This window comes from Aotus nancymaae, unplaced genomic scaffold, assembly GCF_030222135.1.
Source record: "Aotus nancymaae isolate 86718 unplaced genomic scaffold, 86718_ANA_hifiasm-v0.15.2.pri h1tg000051l, whole genome shotgun sequence".
NCBI classification, from domain to species: Eukaryota; Metazoa; Chordata; class Mammalia; order Primates; family Aotidae; genus Aotus; species Aotus nancymaae.
The window spans coordinates 24,753,397-24,776,563 of record NW_026988465.1 but is presented as its reverse complement, the minus strand read 5'-3'; the positions used below and the strand labels follow the sequence as shown (position 1 = coordinate 24,776,563).

Here is a 23,167-nt window from a genome sequence, read left to right as displayed (position 1 = left end):
ACTGTATCTACATCCACCTCACAGTAGATATCTAGGTAGGAAGAACATGAAAAATACATTTACAAACAGTAAAATATCAAAGGATACATTATGTGAATTTGGAAACTGAAAATATGGCTTAAGATTCTTGAAATTCACTTTGCTAATATGGTGTTACAAATATATAAACACTTTTGACATACTTAGATAAATATTTATATCATTATCAGTACTTTTTTCACATTATTAATACGATCAGTCTGTAAATTTATGTAAATTCTAGCAAAATGATTATAGCTGACATAATCAATAAATGTGTTTATTAACCTCCTGACTTCTCATATTTCAGAGAACCAAGAGTTGAACCATTTAACATGAATTGGATAAATGAGAGTGTCCCACAGGAGTTCATTCTGTTAGGTTTCTCAGATCGACCATGGCTAGAGCTTCCACTGTTTGTGATGTTCCTGTTTTCCTATATCTTGACGATCTTTGGCAATCTGACAATAATTCTTGTGTCACATCTGGATTTCAAACTCCACACCCCTATGTACTTTTTTCTTAGCAATCTCTCACTCCTGGACCTTTGCTACACCACAAGTACAGTTCCACAAATGCTGGTAAACATACGCAACACCAGGAAAGTAATCAGTTACGGGGGCTGTGTGGCCCAGCTTTTCATTTTCCTGGCGTTGGGTTCCACTGAATGTCTTCTCCTGGCCGTCATGTCCTTTGATAGGTTTGTAGCTATTTGTCGGCCTCTCCATTACTCAGTTCTCATGCACCAGAGGCTCTGCCTCCAGTTGGCAGCTGCATCCTGGATTAGTGGCTTTAGTAATTCAGCATTGCAGTCCACCTGGACACTTCAGATGCCACTGTGTGGTCACAGAGAAGTGGATCACTTCTGTGAAGTCCCTGCACTGCTCAAGCTGTCCTGTGTCGACACCACAGCAAATGAGGCGGAACTATTCTTCATCAGTGTGCTATTCCTTCTAATACCTGTGACACTCGTCCTTATATCATATGCTTTTATAGTCCAAGCAGTGTTGAGAATCCAGTCTGCTGAAGGTCGACGAAAGGCATTTGGGACATGTGGCTCTCATCTAATTGTGGTGTCACTTTTTTATGGTACAGCTACCTCCATGTACCTGCAACCACCTTCACCCAGCTCCAAGGACCGGGGAAAGATGGTTTCTCTCTTCTATGGAATCATTGCACCCATGCTGAATCCCCTTATATATACACTTAGGAACAAAGAGGTAAAGGAAGCCTTTAAAAGGTTGGCTGCAAGAGTCTTCTTAATCAAGAGATAAGAAATATGCAAATGATAAGCTTTGCTAAAGACAAAATGCTTACTTAGCTTACTAACTTCTCTGCAAGTTGCCCTATTTTTTGTCATTACTATAGAGAACTATTGTAAGCTCCCTTAAAGAAAATTTCCTTGACAAAAAGCTGTATTTGTTTCTGTTGCCTAAATATTTTCTTGCCAGGGTGTTAATAAAAAAATAAGGAATTCCCAAATGATAGACCTTTTAAAGACTTCAATTTCACAAAGCTTATAATTTAATTCTCTCCAAATTGATTCATTATCATTATTCTTAGAAAAACTACTATGGTGATCTTTAAATAAAATGTCATCGACAGAAAACTACATTTGTTTTCTACTGCCTAGATATATTCATTGCACAAGTCTTGAAACTGGTCTTTTATGAACTCTCAAAATAGGATAGCCTTAAAATCTTTAAGGTTTCAAACATCATACCACTAATCTGTATACATGGGTAAGTCTTAGGCTTTTCTGAAACCAGAATAAAAGCTTAGGAATCCTTTCCCTGGAAATAAAACATTTTGATACACATACAATGCCCTCATCCTTACACACACACACACACACACACACACACACACACACTCCATGGCATAAATCATTTTCAGACAATTGTAGATCTAACAGAAGTATCCCAAAACCTTATCTTAATTACAGCTCTAAGGTTAACAGCTCAAACTTAAATTTTAACACTATTTGCACATCAACACAATACTAAAATCCACAATGATTTTCCCCCTCAATTTTACTTAGATCTTCTGTGGTTTCTGTACTTCCCACTTCTAAGTTGAAATGTCCTAGCCTAGCTACCAAGTAAAGTTGTGGCTACATATTAGACTGAAATCAAATGCCTGCTATTGATCTTTTTAAATGGTTCCTCTACTGTATATATTACCTCCCTCCTTTTAACCTCGAAAGCCCTTATAGGTTAAGTCATAAAAAAGCACATTATATAATGATGTCCACTGCTTGTTTAATGCACACTTCTTGTCCAAAAAGAAATGCTTATTAATTTCATGTTAGTGCCCTTGAGGCAGCATAGATCGTAATTTCAACTTCTTCCATATGAACTTCAGAGCCCATAAAAGTGCTAAAGAAAATACACACTATAAGTTGGTTATTTGGTTGATTTTGTGACTTGTTACACTATAATTATATTAACTGCTTCTTCATTATTACTCTTTTTCTAATTTTTCTTTTATCAAATATGTCATAAAAGCATAAAATGCAGTAACTACAAAATACAATTCAAATGTTTTACTTGAAAACCTTACAGTAACATCATAAATTTCAACATAATTCTAAAGCAACATGGTAGATCTTAAAACTTTAACTTGTATCAGAATCATCTGTAGGACTTTCAAAATTCAGATTGGTGGGTGTCATCTACCTCCAGACGTTTTGATGCAGTAGGTCTGGGGTGGGGCCTGATTATATGCATTTCTACAGATTTCCAGGTGATATTTATATTGCCTGTCAGGAGATCACCCTTTAGGAACAGCTGTGCTAACAGTTAAAATAAATAAAGGTATGTTGCTTGCTGAGTTTCTTTTATTTTTAAAAACGAGTTATAATTTAAAGGAAAATAGGAGCAAAACACTAATAGAGTATATTGAAATATGAGGGGACAGTCCTTAATAAAAATGCATTCATATCTTAAAGTCCAACTAAATGACATATCAGATTTCCAGAGACAAATTTTGATGTCAGCTCAAAGGCAATGTCAGTGTCCTTTAAAAAATTATGAGAAAATACTAGAGAAACCAGAGTGATGGAGATTGAAGTATTTTACATTTTTAAAAATAAGCCATTAATTGATGTAAGAAATTGCATATTGGTAAGTTCTAAAGCAGTATTACAAACTTTTATAAATATTTTGCCATCAGTTATCTTGTGACTATATATATATATATATATATTCATTCTGGCTTCATTTAGAACAACAAATACTAAACTGTTTTATATAATTCTTTTTTTTTTTTTTTTTTTTTAAGATAGAGTCTCACTCTGTCACCCAGGGTGGAGTGTGGTGGCATGATTTTGGTTCATTGCAACCTTTGCCTCATGGGTTCAAGTGATTCTCCTGCCTCAGCCTATGGAGAGTAGCTGAGATTACAGGCAAGTGCCACCACACCTGGCTAATTTTTGTATTTTTAGTAGAGACAGGGTTTTGTCATGTTGGCCAGGCTGGTCTCAAACTCCTGACCTCAGGTGATCCACCCGTCTTGGCCTCCCAAAGTGCTGGGATTATGGGTGTAAGCCACCGTACCCAGCCTATAATTCTTGATTTCTTTTTCTTTTCTTTCTTTCTTTTTTTTCTTTTAATAATTTCAACTTTTATTTTAGATTCGGGGGTACATTTGCAGGTTTGTTACCTGGATATATTTTGTGAGGCGTAGGTTTTGGGTATGATTGATTTTGTCATCCAGGTACTCAGTACACAATATTTATTCCACACTTGCCCCCTCCCCACCTACCCACTGCAGTAGTCCCTCGTGTCTACTGTGGCCATCTTTATGTCCATGAGTACGCAGTGGTTAGCTCCCACTTACAAGTGAGAACACATGGTATTTGGTGTTCCATTCCTTGTTAGTTTACTTAGGTTAATGGCCTGTAGCTGCATGTTGCTGCAAATAACATGATTATTTTTTGTGACTTATGTATTCCATAGTATATCTGTACCACATCCTCTTTATCCAATTCACTGTTGGTGGGCTCCTAGGTTCATTCCATGTCTTTGCTATTGTGAATAGTGCTGTGATGAACATATGACTTCACATGTTTTTTGGTAGAATTTTCTTTTGGATATATACCCCATATGGAATTGCTGAGTGGAATCCTAGTTTTGAGAAATCTCCAAACTGCTTTCCACAATGGCTGAACTAATATACTTTCCCACCAACAGTGTATAAGCATTCACCTTCCTCCACAGCCTTGCCAACACAGTATGGGAAACAAAGAGGTGAGTGGGGAAGCCTGATGTAAGAGTACAGGCTTTGCCGATTGGGGCAGCAGCTGCAGCCACCGCCTGCAGGCATGTGGGCAAGTCTGCCGTGACAGGGTGTAACTGACATGAGAAAGATGCTACAGGATGTATCTGAGAGGCAAAGGCTTGTGCTAGGACACCTGCAGTAACCCCATTATTTTTATGGCAAGTAAAGGTTGTCAAAATTAGACAAAACAAGAGCTGGGATGTGGACAATGCTAATTTTAGGGCTTCAGAGAAAATTAATGCCTCTGAGGGCCAGGAAGTAGGCTCTAAAATAGCATCTGGGAGAAGGGCATATAGGGGTTTAGCAATGGCAGCAAAATCAGGAATCTATTGGTAGCAATAGCCTCCTGTTCCTAGAAACTCGCATAGCTGCTGTTTGGGTTTTGGGGGAGGGATGAACAAAATCGACTCCAGACAATTTGAGGTGAGCTGTTGAGTGCCTGAGACATCGCATGTCCTAAGTAGCAGCTGTTTGCATTCATTGAAGTTTAGGCCAGGAGGCTTTATGGCCTCCTTCAGCTAATGCCTTTAAAAGAATCAGGGTCTGTAAGGGCATCCTGTTTATTTTGGTTACAAAGTAATAGATTATCAACATACTAAACAACAGTGGAGTCTTGAGGAAAGGCTATAGAGTCTAAGTTGGCTCTACAATTTGGGAGAATATTGCGGGAGGCTCATAATATTCCTGATGTTATGTGGGTTCATGTTGTTTCCCTCCAAATGTAAACAAAAAAGGAAATTTCAAGTCAGGGTGCAATGGAATCAAAAAGAAAGTTGAGCAGAAGTCAATTAATGTAAACCAAGCTGCATTAGCAGGAATTGAGATCAGAATAGTAGCTGGAGCAACTGGGCACAGTGGCTCATGCCTGTAACCCCAGCACTTTGGAGGGCTGAGGCAGGTGGATCACTTGAGGTCAGGAGTTCAAGACCAGCCTGGCCAACATGATGAAACTCTGTCTCTACTAAAAATACAAAAAAGATACCCAGGCATGGTGGTACATGCCTGTAATCCCAGCCACTTGGGAGGCTGAGGCGTGAGAATCACTGGAACCTGGGAGGTGGAGGTTGCAGTGAGCTGAGATCATGCCATTGCACTCCAGTGAGACTCTGTCTCAAAAAAACAAAATCAAACAAGATGCCATATTTTAGTGTACTATTTCCTGCATTCCACTATTACAGTAGGTAGGTAGTCAGACATGAGCAAGGCAGGAGAGGGTCATCCTCCCTGCCCCAGGAACATGAGGCAACCATCAGGTGAGGGACAGGCAGTCATTACACTGTCTCGCTAAAAGAATAATTGGTCACAGCTGGTGCCAGGGAAAGGCCAGCTCCCAGTAGATAAACACCTGAAGCTGTTGATCAGCAGATTGGTGATCAGCAGATTTCTGATAAGATCTCAGGAGTTGGGTGATTGGGCTCATATATGAGCACTAAGAGGCAAACTGGGCCGGGCGTGGTGGCTCACACCTGTAATCCCAGCACTTTGGAAGGCTAAGGCAGGCAAATCACCTGAGGTTGGGAGTTTGAGAGCAGCCTGACCAATATGGAGAAACCCCCGTCTCTATTAAAAATACAAAATTAGCTGGGCATGGTGGCACGTGCCTGTAGTCCCAGTTACTCTGGAGGCTGAAGCAGGAGAAGTGCTTGAACCCAGGAGCCGTACTTCAGTCTGGGCAACAAGAGTGAAACTCTGTCTTAAAAAAAAAAAAAAGAGGCAAAATGGCAGAGTTTAACTAGTATATGACCTTCCTCTAGGAACACTCGAGTGGGCACGGTGGCTCACGCCTGTAACACCAGCACTTTTGGAGGCTGAGGTGGGCGGATCACCTGAGGTCAGGAGTCCAAGACCAGCCTGCCCAACATGATGAAGCCCCATCTCTACTAAAAATACAAACAATTAGTTGGGCATGGTGGCAGGCACCTGTAATCCCAGCTACTCGGGAGGCTGAGGCAGGAGAATCACTTGGACCCAGGAAGCGGGGGTTGCGGTGAGCCGAGATCGCATCACTGCACTCCACCCTGAGCAACAAGAGCGAAATTCCATCTCAAAAAAAAAAAAAAAAAAGAAGAAAACCTCAAAGTGAGCATGCGCACAACTTCAGTTAAACACATTGTGCACGCAGCTCTTTCAAGTGCTGGCAGGCCGCTGTACATGAGGACAGTCCACCCCAGGGGAAGAAACCGGGGAGAAGGAATGCGACCCTCTGGAAGCATGCCAACGTATAAAACCCCAGGTCAAATGTCAAACAGTGCACTTGAATCTCTCAAGTCACCTACTTGGCCGTCTTCCAAGCACACTTCTTTTCATTCCTCTCTAAAACTTTTTAATAAATTTTCACTCCCAGGCCACAGTGGCTGATGCCTGTAATCCAAGCACTTAGGGAGACCGAGGCAGTTGGATCACCTGAGGTCAGGAGTCCGAGACCAGCCTAACCAATATGGAGAAACCCCCATCTCTACTAAAAATACAAAATTAGCTGGGCGTGGTGGTGTGCGCCTGTAGTTGCAGCTGCTCTGGAGGGTGAGGCAGGAGAATTGCTTGAAACTAAGAGGCAGAGATTGCAGTGAGCCAAGATGGCGCCACTGCACTCCAGCCTGGGCAGCAGAGCTAGACTCCATTTCAAAATAATAATAATAAAACTTTCACTCCTGCTTGAAACCTTGTCTCTATCTCTCCCTCTACCTTATGCTCCTCAGTCTAATTCTTTCCTCTGAGGAGGCAGGAATTGAGATTGCTACAGATCTGTAACAATTTGACACTGCTAGCACCCCAGCCAGCAAGGTATGGCAATGCCTTGATGGCATCACCTGAGAACTTGTTACAAATGCAAATTTTTGCATTCTATCCTGACATACTGCATTAGAAACCCTAGAGTTTCTGGCCCAAGTATCTGTGCACAATCAGCCCTCCAGGTGATTCTGATGTAATAACCTAGCTTGTGCCAGCCTAACTGACTCCATCTTAGCTGTCAGCCTGACAAGCTCCAGCTCAGCTTCTCCCTCCCTGCCTTGGCCCCTCAGGTGCAGTACTGGGTCACAGCACTCAAAGCTCTGAACCATTAAGAGTGGTTCACACTGTTCACAGTACCTGTAACCACTGTAACCCCATCCTGCTTGGCAAGTCTACCTGCTATTGTGAATATCCTCCTTGGTGATTGACTGTATGGAAAGTTCCCCCTGCTACCCCTCTTGATGATTGTATGGAAATACTCTTAGCAACCAACAATCCTGGGAACCTCCTGCCCCCTGGTTACCAGCTTCCTTATCTAACTTGCTGTTATGCTTCTGTAAAATTCTGCTTCAGCTAGCCTCCCCCTCCCCCACCTAAATCAAGGTATAAAAGGAAATCAAGCCCCTTCCTCGGGGCTGAAAGGTTTTAAGCATGAGCTGGGAAATAAAGCACTCTTAATTTGGAACTCAGAGTGGCGCTTTCCTGCGCTCGCTCGGTTACAACACTGATGCATGCCAAAGTTTGAGAACTAATGGTTTAAACTATTTGAAAATTGAGCTGTTGTCAAATCGAATGCTGAGGAACCAGTCAACATTGTGCCCTTCAAGTGTCTACTAGGTGAATGACACCATGCTAAGGCGTACAAATTTATTTATTCATTTGATGGGATTCAGGACATGCTACCCCAAAATATGGCACCTTGGCATTTGAGAAAACATCAGAAGCAGGGAAGTCACTGTTTAACCTTCCTTTAAAGTAGGTCGTAAAGTGAGTTAATGAAGTATTATCTTTCACTTTCATTCAGGAGGTAGCTGCCCTAAACCTGGAGGAAAGAAATGTCTCTGAAGACGTAGGAATACAGAAGAATCTGAACAGGTCTGCTAAGATCTCCCCAGTTTATTACCGTTAGATCATACCCCTTCTGTTTTACAATGGTATTTCTCACCAGCTATCCACTTCTTCATCAAACTTAGCATAGAAATACAGATATCTTTGGCAATTTGTTTCTGAAGGCACCTGTGTCACATAAAACCTAGACTAAGAAAGTTTCTGTTGTTCTCTGTCTTTTGTTATAGGGGCCTCAGCCATGAGCCTTGAGATGGGTGAGAAAAAGATATTACTTTCCTAATGACTACTTTCTGAGCATCTACTAGGTGCCTGCATTTTTTTCAGAAATTCCAGATACAGCAGTGAACAAAACTGATAAAAATCCATTTCTTTTGAGGACATCTAATCTGGTGGACAGTAAATAAAGTAAAATTTATGGTATATCAGAAGAAACTAATTGCTAGGAAGAAAAATGCAAAGCAAGAAAAAGGGATAGGGTGTGTACATTTCTCTGTTTGAAGGCAGAGGCTACTGTGTCAAACAGTGATCAGGCAAGGCCTCAGTGATGACACATGATTCGCAGATGGACAATTAAACACCATAGACTAGGCAACTTAAACAGACATTTATTTCTCACAGTTCTAGAGGCTGGAAAGATCAAGATGACAGCATAGCCTGGTTCTGCTGGGGATATTTTTCCTGGTTTGCAGACAGTTACCTTCGTGCTGTGTCCTCACGTGGCAGAAAGAGACCATGTCTTTCCTGTATCTTCTTATAAGGGCACTAATTCCATTCATGAGTGCTTAACCTCATGACCTAATTACCTCCCAATTACCTACAATTATGTCACATGGGGAACTAGGGCTTCAACATATGACATATGATTTTTGGGGAGACAAAAACATTCGCATTCTGTAAACCGAGGTCTTAAGAATCTCCACCCCTGCACTCCAGCTTAGGCGACAGAAAGATAAGCAAAAAAAAAAAAAAAAAAAAGAATCCCCACCCTACCCAAGATGTTCCCCAGAATATGGTCAGGAATATCAGACCAGTGCTTTCGCCATTAAGTAATAACGAGTTTTCAAAGGCAAGTTTAACTTCTGAGTTTGGCCCTTTTCTACTCAGGTAAGGTTGAGCAGCAGTCTACCTTAAAAAAAGGAAAAGATTGCTGGAAAAATTTGTGCTTCAAAGGAAAGGCATAGTACATCTTTCTGTGTTATATGCTTCCGATTGTATGGGAGCTATTTTACAACTCTGCAAATCATAGATAATGATGGAAATACAAAATACTTCGTATCTATGGACATGCAAATTAATTGTGTCCCGCAGTAGGGACAGAATGGATGGACATCTTCCTTAACCATGTTTGGGGAACGTCTCACCGAAACAGTTTTGGCCTCATTTACACATCTATTTCAATATTCCTGATCTATAAATAGCGTCTGTTCTTTGGATTCTCCTTTGAACAGGTATCAACATCTCACCGATCACCTCGTTAACGAGTTACACAAATTCTTTACCCGGGTTCATTTTTGTGCTTGTATTAGAGTCATCACTGCACCTGTTGTGGAAATTATTCTTCAAAGAGATCTTGGCGCTCAGTTTGCCAGGAGGAAGTTTCCAGTGCCACCTCCATAACCATGGCAACGAAGCATACGGTGAACCCACGCAATTCTTCAATTCTTAAACCCCCCGCTGCCTGCCTTTGCTTTGGGAAGACCAGGGGCGAGCAACACGAGGTTCCCTGCGGCCTCCCCTTCCCTCTGGCTCCCCGCTCCCCGCTCCTCTTTGCTCCCCTGCCTCCTCCTTCCTTCGCTCGGTCCTCTCCCTCCCCGGTCCTCCACTCCGTTTTCTTTATTCTTCGTGCGCCGTCCCCCTTTTCTTCTTCTCCCGTTCCCTCCAGAACGCACCTGGACTTGGAAGCTCCCCACGATCATAAAATGCCTTCCGCCTCCCAAACAAACTAAGGAATTTGGCATCTTCCGTTGCGCTTCCCGAAACGGGGAGTCCGGAGCCTGGAGCGCTCGGCGAGCGGATACGCCAGGGCCCCGCAGCGGCGGACGGAGCCCGCGTAGGCGCCCGCGACCCGCAGGGTCGTCCGAGCGGAGCCAGGCCGCCCGCACACGGGCCAGCCTCCAGGGTTGCAGGAGACGCTTTGAAGTTGCACTGAAAGGGATTTTCTTCTTCCTGAAAAGAAGGGAAGAAGGAACATTATGAGCTTCTATATCAACAAGAACGGACTATCTTTTTGAAAACAAAGCTTACTGTATTTTTTTTTGTAAAGACAATGCGTTCCTTGGGACCGGCAGGGTCTCTCTGTGTGCGAGGCATTGGTGGTTCAGTGGTAGAATTCTCGCCTGCCACGCGGGAGGCCCGGGTTCGATTCCCGGCCAATGCAGCAGTAACGTTCTGTTTTCTTGAAAATTATGTATTCTATTTCAGAAGTTGGATATTTTCCCTATACATTTTTTTGGCTTATTCACACATCCTGACTACATGATAAAGAGGCAGGTTGCCAACAGGATTTTTTTTAACAGAAACATCGAGGTTTCTTTGCTTTCAGAATGTTTGATACCAATGCACACTTAACTCAAACTCTTATTTGCAGCATAAATAGAACTAGTGGTTCTTGGCAGGGTTAAAATCAGATTTATTTAATTGTACCAAAAAAAAAAGCCACCAACTTTTGGGAATATATAATAAAGGATACACCACAAACACTACTTTAGCATGTGTAGCAGAGTGGCGCAGCGGAAGCGTGCTGGGCCCATAACCCAGAGGTCGATGGATCGAAACCATCCTCTGCTAGATGTTTTTTCCTAAAAAAGTACTTGTAAGCTCTTACGACTTTTCTAAAAAAGTACTTGTAACCTCACAGACTTTCCCTTGCCAGCTCAATCAAACAAAAAGTGACAGGAAATGGAAATGTTTACATTCCTTCGAGGTGAAAATCAGACAGCAGCTTTCAGGTAAGAAAGCAGAGGTACCCTATCTCACAGAACAGGAATTGATACTAAATCCATGAGCTGAAATATCTCCACATCTGCATACTACCATTTTGCAAACTATAAGTTTAGAGTTCAAAGTTTATAGTTATAGGTAATTTTTAGAGATTCAGTTAAGGAGAATTGAAAGTATTATTTTACTTTTATATTATATTTTATATCATGTTTTATTTGAGACAGGGCCTAACTCTCTCACTTAGGCTGGAGTGCAAGTGGTAGGATCATAGTGAACTCCTGGGTTTAAGCAGCCTTCCAAGTAGCTGGGACTATAGGTGCTCCCCACCTTTCCTGGTTGAATTTTTTTTTGTAGAGGTGGGGGCATGGGAGGAAGGTGTCCCCCTTTTTTGCCCAATCTGGTCGTGAACTCCTGCACTCAGAGGATCCTTCTGCCTTGGCCTCCCAAAGCTTTGGGATTACAGGGACGAAGCCTCGTGCCAGACCATTTTGAAGTTATTTTGAATAACAATTCTTCCAATAAACATCTTGCTCCTAGTCTGTTTTCCTCTTTAGCACTTATTACCCTGCAGCATAATGTGTCTTTATTCATTAGTATTTTCTCTCTCATGGAAAGTAAATTTACAAGGACAGATTTTTGTGTTTTGGCAGTGTGGTTGCCAGCATACCTAGAACAAGGCCTGGTATCTTAGATACTGGTGACTTGGTAAATATTACTTTACAGCTGTAATTTCCAATTCACCAATCATCAGTATTCCTCAATACTCATCACCTTCTTTTACCTTTTAAAAAATTACAGAAGAGTTCAAAAGTGACCACACGGATTTGATCTATTATTTAGCATGATGACAAATCTCTTTTATATTTAGAGAAAAGAGAAAAACACTCATGAAGTGTAAGTATTCTTCAACTCCATCCCCAGTCCTGTTATCAACTTTCTAGGGCAAGTCTGTTATGACTTTGATGTTCATCTGTCCCATTTCATTTTTGCTCTTGCTTATAGATAGGCCTATGGCAATACAAATTTTTTTTTTCCTGTGTCTTGTTCTGTCCCCCAGGCTGGAGTGCCATAGCACCATTTCAGCTCACTGCAACCTCCGCTTCCCAGGTTTAAGCAATGCTCCTGCCTCAGCCTCCTAAGTAGATGGGATTACAGGTGTGCATCACCATGCCCAGCTAATTTTTTTGTATTTTTAGTAAAGATGGGATTTTACCATGTTGGGCAGGCTGGTCTCAAACGCCAACATGTTCTCAGTAAGAAACTTTCTAATCACACAGATCATCAGGGGCACATGTGATTTATCTAAAAGAAAAAAAAGTCAAGAAAAAAGGGAACTTTATTTTCTATTTTCCCCTGGGTCCTATTTAAGAAATTGATTTTCAGTTTGTTCTTGGGTATTGTGACTGTAGACAGAGCCTCCTTCCAAAGTGGTGAATTCAACTTACCTCCTCATCTTATACAAGGCTGTCATTCTTTGTTTTGTGATAGTTGCCTATTAGCAAGCATGAAACTGAAAAGAGAGCAGCTATATAGATAGTGGTTTCGTAAAGGAAGAGGCTTTGGGGCCTCTAAGCACACTGTCTTTGTATTGTGAAAGTTGTCAGAATCAAAATGTTGCACGAAAAATTTTTTTAACGAATGTTAAGAAAATTCTGACAAATAGAGCCCAGGAAGGCCATGAGGAATAGGTTTTTATATTTGTATGTCTGATCATAAAAATGATCACAAAACATTGCAAAAACCACAACCTTGTATAAAGGCCATTACAAATGTACATGTGTGTGTGTGTGTGTGTGTGTGTGTATATATATATATGCACACATATATATATATATATTTGAGGCAAAGTCTCTATCGGCCAGGCTGGAGTGCAGTGGCATGATCTCGGTTCACTGCAACCTCTGACTCCCAGGTTCAAGCGATTCTGCTGCCTTAGCCTCCTGAGTAGCTGGGATTACAGGTGTGCCCCACCATGCCCTAATTTTTGTATCTTTAGTAGAGATGGGGTTTCACCACATTGGTCAGGCTGATTTTGAACTCCTGACCTCGAGATCCGCCTGCTACCCAAAGTTCTGGGATTACAGGTGTAAGGCCGGTTGCCTCGCTGAGAGCTCAGACGCACACCCCCCACCCCCTCTTTTTTCCCCCCCCCCCCGAAAGCTCGGACATGCTCGGGCATGTTCCCTTTTCCCCTTCTCAAATAGCCTGGCTTTCCCTTAAAGAACCCAGTATGCAAGCAGGGTCTTGTGATTCTAGCCAATAGCAGCCAAGTAATTCTAACCAATAGCAGCCAAGTCCTGTATGCAAACAAAGGCTTGTAACCTTACCCAATAGTAGTCCTGCTCTCCCACAACCAATCAAGCTCCTTCACTCCCTATAAAACCCCACTTCTGAGCTGAGTCTGCGTCACTTCTCCAGTCTCTCTTGTCAGACTGCAGAACTTCACCCGGGAGCCTGAATAAACACTTCATATTGGATCTTTTTGTGTTGGTCTCAGTTTCTTCCTTTTAAACTCAGCAAAAACAAATCTTACAACATGCATGAGCGTCCACTTCTGGCATAAATATATTTTTATAAGGACATCTGTCCCGTAACTGTCTCTCTAACCTTGAACTGGTGTTACCTTTGTTTTTGATCTTGTCTACGGAAAGAGTCAAGCTCTGTAAAACATTTGAAGAGATTTATTCTGAGCCACATGTGAGTGACCATAGCCCATGACAGCCCCAGGAGGTCCCGAGAACATGTGCCCAGGGTGGTCGGGGCACAGCTTGGTTTTATACATTTTAGGGAGGCATGAGACATTAATCAAACACATTTAAGAAATACACTGGTGTGGTCCAGAAAGTCGGGACACCCAGGTGGGGCGGGGGCGGGGGCGGGGGCGGGGGCGGGGGCGGGGGCGGGGGCGGGGGCGGGGGCGGGGGCGGCTTCCAAGCTACAAGTGAATTTAAACATTTTCTGGTTGACAATTGGCTGAATTTGTTTAAAAACCTGGGATTGATAGAAAGGGACTGTTCATGTTAAAGACTGTGGAGGCCAAAGTTCTTTTGAAGTCTTACAGTGGCTGCCCTTAGAGACAAAAGATGACAACAAATGTTTCCTATTCAGATCTTAGTTAATCTCTTTAGGATTGGGAGGGTCTGGAAGAAAAAGACCCAGCTGTGATAATAGATTCTTTACAGATGCAAATTTCCCCCCCACAAAAAAACAGCTTTGCGGGGCCATTTCAAAATATGGCAAAGAGACATGTTTTTTGGGGTAAAATATTTTAATTTTCTTTCTCATCTCATAACTTTTTATACCAGAGTCAGGCTGGAAAGGAGTCACGATACGTAGGGTTAAATAAAACCCATCTGATGAGAATTTATGATTTTTAGGCCATGACTCTCCACAACTCTTAGATGGGAATTTGGGCAAGATAAAAATTCAGAGTTTAGGCCGGGCATGGTGGCCCACGCCTGTAATCCAAGCACTTTGGAGGCCAAGGCGGGCGGATCACCTGAGGTCGGATGTTCAAGACCAGCCTGACCAACATGGTGAAACCGTCTTTAAAAAAAAAAAAAAAAAAAATCAGAGTTTAGTCCTCAATCTTTATAGTCAAGGATAATTCCTTCTAAACAATTATGTAAATAATTGTTTTTTTTAATCTTTGTCTTTTTTTTTTGTGTGTGTGTGACGGAGTTTCACTCTTGTCGCCCAGGCTGGAGTCCAATGACTTATCACAACCTCTGCCTCCCGGATTCAAGCAATTCTCCTGCCTCAGCCTCCCAAGTAGCTGGGATTACAGGTGCTTGCCACCACATCTGACTAATTTTGTATTTTTAGTAAAGACAGGGTTTCTCCATGTTAGGGTGGTCTCGAACTCCTGACCTCAGGTGACCCGAACGCCTCAGCCTCCCGGGGTGCTGAGATTACAGACGTGAGCCACCGCACCTGGCCAAGCTTTGTCTTTTTTTTAACCTTCCTATACACCTTGCTTACTCTGGCATGCTCATTCCCATTACAATGCTCTATTCCCTCAAAATATGTTTTCTTTTAGAGAGCCTCCCTCTGTTATTTAAGTTGGCAGTATAGAACTACTTTTTCCATGATTGAAACAAATCTTGTCATGTGTCACATGTTAGTGATAGCTTCATGTGATCCATATGGAGGAGATCTATTTTCAGAAGCAAACTATTTCTTCTGGAAGAGACTTTGGAAATCACTTTTAGTTCAGGAAAAAGAGACCAGGAAGAACAGACAATCCAGCAAATTACGTAAAATGAGATGGTGGCAGCCAGGTGAGTGGTGGATAGAATTTAAACTTTTTTTTTAAAAGACAGTTTTGCTCTTGTTGCCCAGGCTGGAGTGCAATGGCACGATCTTGGCTAACCACCACCTCCGCCTCCCGGGTTCAAGCGATTCTCCTGCCTCAGCTTCCTGAGTAGCTGGGACTACAAGCATGCACCACCACACCCGGCTAATTTTCTATTTTTAGTAGAGGTGGGGTTTCACCATGTTGCCCAGGCTGCTCTAGAACTCCTGACCTCAGGTGGTCTGCCAGCCTTGGCCTCCCAAAGCGCTGGGATTACAGGCGTGAGCCACCACACCCGGCCAGAACTTAAACTTTCAAATTCCTCACATTATTAGTCCTCAGTTGTCCATTTTATACTTTTGCATGCCAACTACAGAGATTTTCAAACCTCAGAATTTCTTAGAGGTGCCAAGAAACTCCTTGAGTGGGACACTATTTCTCTGGCCAAGAACTGGTCAGGTTTGGAGGAAAAGGAGACTAGCTTTCGCCTGTCCCCACCTCCTTTCCACATGCATCACCTGAAATCTTTCAGCATTTTATCAACTCTGCAACCTAGGTTCTTTCTGTACTGAAATAGAGGAGTAAGGCGAAAGGGAAGTCGGAGGGACCTAGGAGGAGTGCGGTAATGAAAACAGGAACGCGCTTTCAGAAGAATAGATCGCGGCCCATCTGGGTGAGGAGCTCATTTCTAGTCTCTTCTCAGTTCCACTTCTGTTGTGTTAATCTAGGAAATCTAGGAAGGATTTTCATGATTAATTGACCTCCTTCTCCTGGAGAATCTGCATTTAGTCAAATAAAAGAGATTCAGAAAAAGCCCCTCTGTGCATTTGCTATTCCCCAAGTGACTTTAGTTGAAGTAATCAGCATAACAATGCGGCTTACGTTGGGCTGGTATTTCCTGGACTCTTTCAGCATACATTATAGAGGTCAGGGGCCAGGCACAGTGGCTCACGCCTGAAAAGCCCAGCACTTGGGGAGGCTGAGGTGGGTGGATTACTTGAGCCCAGGAGTTCCAGACCAGCCTGGCCAACATGGCGAAACCCCTTCTACAAAAAATACAAAATTAGCTGGGCGTGGTGGTGCACACCTGTGGTCCCAGCTACTTGGGAGGCTGAGGCATGAGGCTTGAGCTTGGGAAGTGGAGAATGCAGTGAGCCGGGATTGTGCCATTGCATACAAGCCTCAGCAACAGAGCGAAAGCAAAAAAAAAAAAAAAAAAAAAAAGAAAGAAAGAAAAAAGAAAGAAAGACTCCTTGAATTACATTCCAGAGGTAAAGGAAAACTCCTTCACCCTCTGAAAGATTGCTGAAAATCACTGACTAAAGGCATATTAATATGAGAAAAAAAATTATTTGATCATAGATTTACATGACATGGGAGCCCTTCAGAATGAAGACCTAAAAATACAAGAGGAAATTGTCTATTTTTCTTAAAGTTCCATAAAGTATGAACAGCCTTGTAGAAATATGACTGGACACGAAGGGTAGGATCTAATGCTAATATACTGCGTAGGGAAACTCAGCAAGGTGTGTCTGTCCAGATTCTTGACCTGAGCAGCGTTCCTTCTTTCTGGGTATGGGGCAGGTCCCTCTCTGGAAGAGCGGTCTTATGACCTATAGTCACACTTCTGCTTCTGTTGCTGCTACTGAGGCCTTCTTTTCAGGTTATAGTTTTCGGAGCCCCAGCAATATATCAAAAATCACACTGTCTTCCAAAAATGTATACAATTATGATTTGTCAATTAAGAATATTAATAGAAAACAGTGTTACAGCTCTTTTAGAATTTGTCTAGCAGGCCTTCCAGTTTTTGCTGGGAAGCCCCCACCCCCATGAAGAATAACATTAATAAAAAATAAGACAAATGTAACAAACAGAAAAAAACAGATTTACCCAGGTAACTACTCAGGCCACAATAAACAACTCCAAACATCTTTCACCACTTTTACCTCATAGCTGTGAGAACTGAATTTTTTATTTTTTTCAGTTCACTTTATCTGTTTACTTAACTGGCAGAAAATAACTCTTGAATGCATGATGTATGTGAGGCCTGATGTTCTATCCAGAAGGGCCAAGTGAGGAATTAGTTCTTTTCAGCTGAGAATTTAGGAAGCTGGGAAGGCCTGGGCATTTGATCTGGGCCTTGATGGCAGAAAAAGCAGCGTGGTGAAAAGCTTGTCATGGCTACAGGAATCTTTGTTAATATCCAGAGATCTCAACTTCAAGGATGAAGGGCTTCATGAGATCTCTGCTTTAGAGATGAATAGCTTCATGAAGTCAGCAGACTATTTTTTTAATAGTCTGTAACATGATATAAATTTTTTATTAGCTGTCAGTATTGAAAATTTATATTTTATATTAAGCTGCATATACTCTTGAAAATTTGGAAGACACTGTCCCTGTGCTTGCATTGCTAAAAGGGAGAAATCAGGGCAACCAAATTGCACAGGTTTTGTCTTCAGTTCTTAAGTTCCCACTGGCTTTGTTAGTTTCCATACTAGTTGGCATTTATCAATATGCTTGTGCTATGGCGGTTCTTACAGCAGAATTAAGAAAACAGTGACATGTGTCTTGGTCAATTATCTATCAAAACTGGAAAAATGAAATATGGTGTCAGAAGTCTCTGTGCTTCAAGAAAAGTGGCAAAGAGCACCTCTCTTTATACAGGTAAGTCATGATTTTTAATATCCAGCCATTTTTGCTCTAATATGCTGGGCCTTTGTGAGCAACTGACTTTAACTTCTGGTTTAAGGAATATCATAACTGTCATCTTATCTGCAAATTAAGCTAAATGTAGGTATTTTATAAAGGGGAACCTGGAATAGAAGGTTGGGATCGAAGCTTGGAAAATGTTCTTAAGTGCTGTTATGGACTTCACTGTTTCCCTAAAACTTAGTCCAGGTGCCTGCAATCCTAGCACTTGCCTGTATTCCTAGCACTTTGGGAGGCTGAGGCAGGTGGGATCACTTGAGGTGAGGAGTCTGAGACCAGCCTAGGCAATATGCTGAAACCCCATCTGTACTAAAAACACCAAAATTAGCCGGGCATGGTGGCAGGTGTCTGTAGTCCCAGCTACTCAGGAGGCTGAGGCAGAACAATCGCTTGAACCCAGGAGGTGGAAGTTGCAGTGAGTCGAGATTGCACCACTGCACTCCAGCCTGGGCGACAGAGTGAGATTGTCTCAAAAAACAAAACAAAAAAACTTCATGTTGAAATCCCAACCCTCAGTGTGGTTGGTATTTGAAGACAGGGCCTTTAAAGAGATAATTAAGGTTAAATGGAGTTGTAGGGGTGGGGACTTAGTCCAACAGAACTAGAGAGCATGACCCTATTATTATTTATTTTAGGGTGCAAAGCATTTTGGCTTTTCTGTTTACTTCTTTTGGAAAGCTCTGACCAGATCACAAAACTTAACAGGACTTTCTCCCTTACCCACTCCTCGCTCTTCCTATTTACCTCCCCCACTTCCCTCACCCCCTTTTAACCTCCGCACTAACGACTCCTGGAGAAACTTAAATCGTGCAGTTCAAAGGAGTGAGAAATGGAAACGCTGCCCTAGTCCACTGACGTAGTAGAAAGGAAGAAAGCATTTTAACTGGGGCTGGAAAACGCAACGCTTTGACTTCTGCTTTTGCTTTTTTGCCACAAGATGGCAGGCGAGGGTCACATATGCTCTCTCACCCACCCGGAGGCTAATGCCCCTCAGGTGTTCTCAAGGATGCGAAATGGGTAGGGAGGAACCATCTCGAAAAAGAGAGCAAAGAGGAATGAAGGGAGGGGACAAATGTGATACCAAGTTAAGGAACACGATGAAATTAGGGGACTGGTCTCCAAGGAGCTTTGCTTGTCGATGAGCTGTGTCGCCCAGCCCGAGGCGCCAAGGTACAGGGACTGGGGAGAACATTTTAGGGAAGTGAACGGCTAATCCTATAATGTATTCTGCATGACTCGCTGACCGATTGGCGTAATTTCGGGGCTGTTTGTCGCCTGTGACAGAGACGAGACTATTCGTCCGAGATAGCCTTCCTCCCACAGCTGTAAGGGAAGTGACCACAGGAAAAGAAAGGAAAAGTTAAGGGGTGATTGTAAAGCCTGAAGTGGAATTGTGGTGGAGGGGCTTGCTATTTTGCCGTTAATGGAAAGAGTTACAATAGAAATAATTCATTGACGGGGGATAACGCAGTGGCAGAGGATGCAATGCCATAATTCAGGCCTCCACTCCCTTGAATTCCTAACTATTCCACGCACTTGGTTTACATCCTATTTCTGTTGATCTTTTCTGGGGTCCGCTTCTCGAACTTCTGTCGCAGGATTCCTAATCATGGACTAAAATTCCAGCCTGAACGCTGCCCCCCGCCCGTGTTCCTCCCTCCTCCTGGGGTACCTCCCTCCCCAAAGCCAACTGATTAACATTGAGCATTGTAAAAATGTGATTTTCCCAAGTTGCCAAGTTCTTTGTTCAACATTTTATCTTAAAGGAGCTTCCCGTCCCGCTTTGACACCAATAATTTCAACTCATCCTAACATACCTGCGGCGACAGCAGACATGATGATGCCACAATGCCTACTCCCCAGGTGTGTGGAAAAAGGACACCAGCAAGTCAATCTGGCCCGGGATCCGTTCTGCTGCAGACAGAGGGACTGTAATTTACAACTTCGGCTCTTGGAGCCAGATCCTGATGCACCCCTGCACAGAACGGAAAATTCACTTCCATTCCCAGACGTCTTGGAAAAACACAGCCCGGATAAGACTGGCAAATTGCAGCCCTTGGCGGGCTTTTCAAATAGGGCGCTGCCCAATCAGAGAACGGGGATGTTACTGGCACTCGAAGAGTAACCGAAAGTAAAACTTGTTGCTCAAAGCACAACTGCAAGCCTTTTCCCCCAAAGTATATGCAAAACCCTAAACTACATTTGCCTAGCGGGAACTTAGCTTTCCTTTTCCCATCTTCCCTCCTAATGGAGGTCGGCCGGAGCCCACCCAGACGCCTATAAACGATATGTTCGGCTCTTTTTCTGGAAGAGTTGAGTGGCTCTAAAAAGAGCCTTTGGATTGTCGGCAGCTGCAAGGGGTTCACTTGGAGCTGGTGTACTTGGTGACGGCCTTGGTGCCCTCCGACACGGCATGCTTGGCCAGCTCCCCGGGCAGCAGCAGGCGCACGGCCGTCTGGATCTCCCTGGAGGTGATGGTCGAGCGCTTGTTGTAATGCGCCAGGCGGGAAGCCTCGCCCGCGATGCGCTCGAAGATGTCGTTGACGAAGGAGTTCATGATGCCCATGGCCTTGGAGGAGATGCCGGTGTCGGGGTGCACCTGCTTCAGCACCTTGTACACGTACACGGAGTAGCTCTCCTTGCGGCTGCGCTTGCGCTTCTTGCCGTCCTTCTTCTGCGCCTTGGTCACCGCCTTCTTGGAGCCCTTCTTCGGGGCGGGAGCGGACTTGGCCGGGTCGGGCATGGCGGAGGACAGTGAAAGAGGACTCAAGAAACAAAGAATGAAGGCGAGCTGGGTTATGCCGTATTTATTTACAACTCCATATGCAGATAAGATTGAGAAACTCCTGTCTGATTGGAAGTTACCCATATGACGCCAATATCAATAAAGTCCAATCAAAACACGTATATTGAGAAACCTAATTTGCATCGCTTAAGAGGAAACGGCCATCTTAGCCAATGACCCAGCTTCTTTTTCGCGCCCAGCAGCTGATATAAAATGCGCATTCCTACAGTTTTCTTTCAGTCGCTTCTGACTTAGATCACTGATTGTTTTACCATGTCTGGACGCGGAAAGCAGGGAGGCAAAGCCCGCGCCAAGGCCAAGACCCGCTCTTCTCGCGCTGGTCTCCAGTTCCCCGTGGGCCGCGTGCACCGCCTGCTCCGCAAGGGCAACTACGCCGAGCGGGTCGGGGCCGGCGCGCCGGTCTACCTGGCGGCGGTGCTGGAGTACCTGACCGCCGAGATCCTGGAGCTGGCGGGCAACGCGGCCCGCGACAACAAGAAGACCCGCATCATCCCGCGCCACCTGCAGCTGGCCATCCGCAACGACGAGGAGCTCAACAAGCTGCTGGGCAAGGTCACCATCGCGCAGGGCGGCGTCCTGCCCAACATCCAGGCCGTGCTGCTGCCCAAGAAGACCGAGAGCCACCACAAGGCCAAGGGCAAATAAAGGCTGAATTTTAAAAGTGTAAATTTGTAAGACAAAAGGCTCTTTTCAGAGCCACCCACTATTTCGGCGGAAGAACTGAGCACTCTGTTCTCCAAACCTCTCAGAAATTCGTGGCCGAGTTTAAGTACGTGAGGGTCATTAGTTTCCTATTGGGTAAAACATGAGTATTGACTCAGGCCTAGTAAAGACTGTTAAGTTGCTACATTATATTCCTTGACATGTATAGGTAAAATGAAAAAAGAATTGCTACATTGTAACATGGAAGCACCCTCGTTTATTGTCTCCTCTCCAGATCCTCCTCCTGGATCTTTAAAAACATTTTGGGGCCGGGTGCTGTGGATTACGCGAGTACTCTCAGCACTTTGGAAAACAGGTGGGTGGGGAGGGGAGAAATCACTTGGGGCGTGAAGTTCGAGATCACCTTGATCGTAACGAGATCCCTCCCTCTTGAAAAAAAAATACTGGCGCGGTGACCCTCACGGATCACTAGAGCAGAAGGAACACTTAAGTCCCAGGAGTTTGAGGTTTCAGTGAGCCATAATCATGCCACTGCACTCCAGCCTGGGTGACAGAGCGAGACCCCGTCTCAAAAGGAAAAACCTAATCAAAAGTTATTTCTAGTGATTATTTGCTCCTGTGACTATAATAAATGTTAAGCCAACGTTTTTGTTGTTTTTATGCGTCTTTATCAGTACCGGAGCCTGGTGGTCCTTTGATTAACATTAAAATCTCCATCCTAATGAAATGGTGTTGTCAAAACTACCTAGATTCACTGGCAAAAATCTAATCACTGACCCAAACCCATCATTCCGAACATGCTAATTATTAAGCAATGATTTACATAATTAACAATCCAATCAGCTATTGGATTGCATTAAACTCAGTTAATGAAAATGTCAGGAACCATTTATTCGTATCATTTGGTCAAGCACCTACCACACTCCTTCCCCACACCACACTGGGCAAAACTAAGGCTTTGGTGTTTTAGAGGACAATGTGCCAGCCTACGTTTAAACTTTTTTTTCTAGGTCTTGGTACAGTCACTAAAAGATTTAATGAAGCAGTTACAAAACGGAACTACTATTTGGAAATACTAACAAATACATTGTTCCACTGTATATATTTTTACACAATACCGAAATAGGAAAAATGATCCATTGGGAACGAGTTTAAGACTACGACTTACACAAATTCTAGGTCAGATTCTCTTTTTATTGGGGGAATATTAACATGATTGATTAAAAACAATAAATAAAACTGGCAGGGAGGCCGGGCGCGGTGGCTTACGCCTGTAATTCCAGCACTTTGGGAGGCTGAGGCGGATGATTCACTTGAGGTCAAGAGTTTGAGACCAGCCTGGCCAAACATGGTGAAACCCCCGTCTCTAAAGACTAAAAACAAAAATTAGCCGGGCATCATGGCAAGTGCCTGTAGTCTCACCTACTCGAGAGGCTAAGGCAGAATCGCTTGAACCCAAAAGGTGGAGGTTGCAGTGAGCTGAGATAGGGTCACTGCACTCCACCCTTAGCAGAATAAGACTCCGACAAAAAAAAAAAAAGGGGGGGCGTGGCAGGAACAAAGGACGATTATACTAAGAACCAATCAGGTTATGCCTACAAGAGTTCTGACCAATCAGGATCAGATCATCGTTATAAATTCTGGCAGAAGCCACTACT

The 23,167-nt window shown here is 43.4% G+C and overlaps 3 protein-coding genes and 3 non-coding genes across 6 annotated transcripts; 5 read left to right on the top strand and 1 right to left on the bottom strand.

Moving 5' to 3' along the window:
- The first annotated feature begins 292 nt into the window (after nt 1-292).
- LOC105726380 (olfactory receptor 2B2) lies at nt 293-1,342 on the top strand. The gene has a single exon (XM_012465804.2). It carries the CDS (start codon nt 354-356, stop codon nt 1,290-1,292), a length of 939 nt encoding a protein of 312 aa, XP_012321227.2. The 5' UTR covers nt 293-353; the 3' UTR covers nt 1,293-1,342.
- Nucleotides 1,343-10,403: 9,061 nt separating this feature from the next.
- On the top strand, nt 10,404-10,474 carry TRNAG-GCC (transfer RNA glycine (anticodon GCC)). The gene has a single exon. It is a non-coding gene; the product is annotated as a tRNA-Gly (tRNA).
- Nucleotides 10,475-10,812: 338 nt separating this feature from the next.
- Nucleotides 10,813-10,884, top strand: TRNAM-CAU (transfer RNA methionine (anticodon CAU)). Its single transcript has one exon. It is a non-coding gene; the product is annotated as a tRNA-Met (tRNA).
- Nucleotides 10,885-17,092: 6,208 nt separating this feature from the next.
- LOC135269335 (U7 small nuclear RNA) lies at nt 17,093-17,154 on the top strand. Its single transcript, XR_010337638.1, has one exon. It is a non-coding gene; the product is annotated as a U7 small nuclear RNA (small nuclear RNA).
- A 3,199-nt stretch (nt 17,155-20,353) lies between these two features.
- Nucleotides 20,354-20,822, bottom strand: LOC105726406 (histone H2B type 1-H). Its single transcript, XM_012465867.2, has one exon. The coding sequence runs from the start codon at nt 20,781-20,783 to the stop codon at nt 20,403-20,405; it is 381 nt and encodes a 126-aa protein (XP_012321290.1). The 5' UTR covers nt 20,784-20,822; the 3' UTR covers nt 20,354-20,402.
- Nucleotides 20,823-21,009: 187 nt separating this feature from the next.
- On the top strand, nt 21,010-22,062 carry LOC105726418 (histone H2A type 1). The gene has a single exon (XM_012465880.3). It carries the CDS (start codon nt 21,099-21,101, stop codon nt 21,489-21,491), a length of 393 nt encoding a protein of 130 aa, XP_012321303.1. The 5' UTR covers nt 21,010-21,098; the 3' UTR covers nt 21,492-22,062.
- Nucleotides 22,063-23,167: the final 1,105 nt, after the last annotated feature.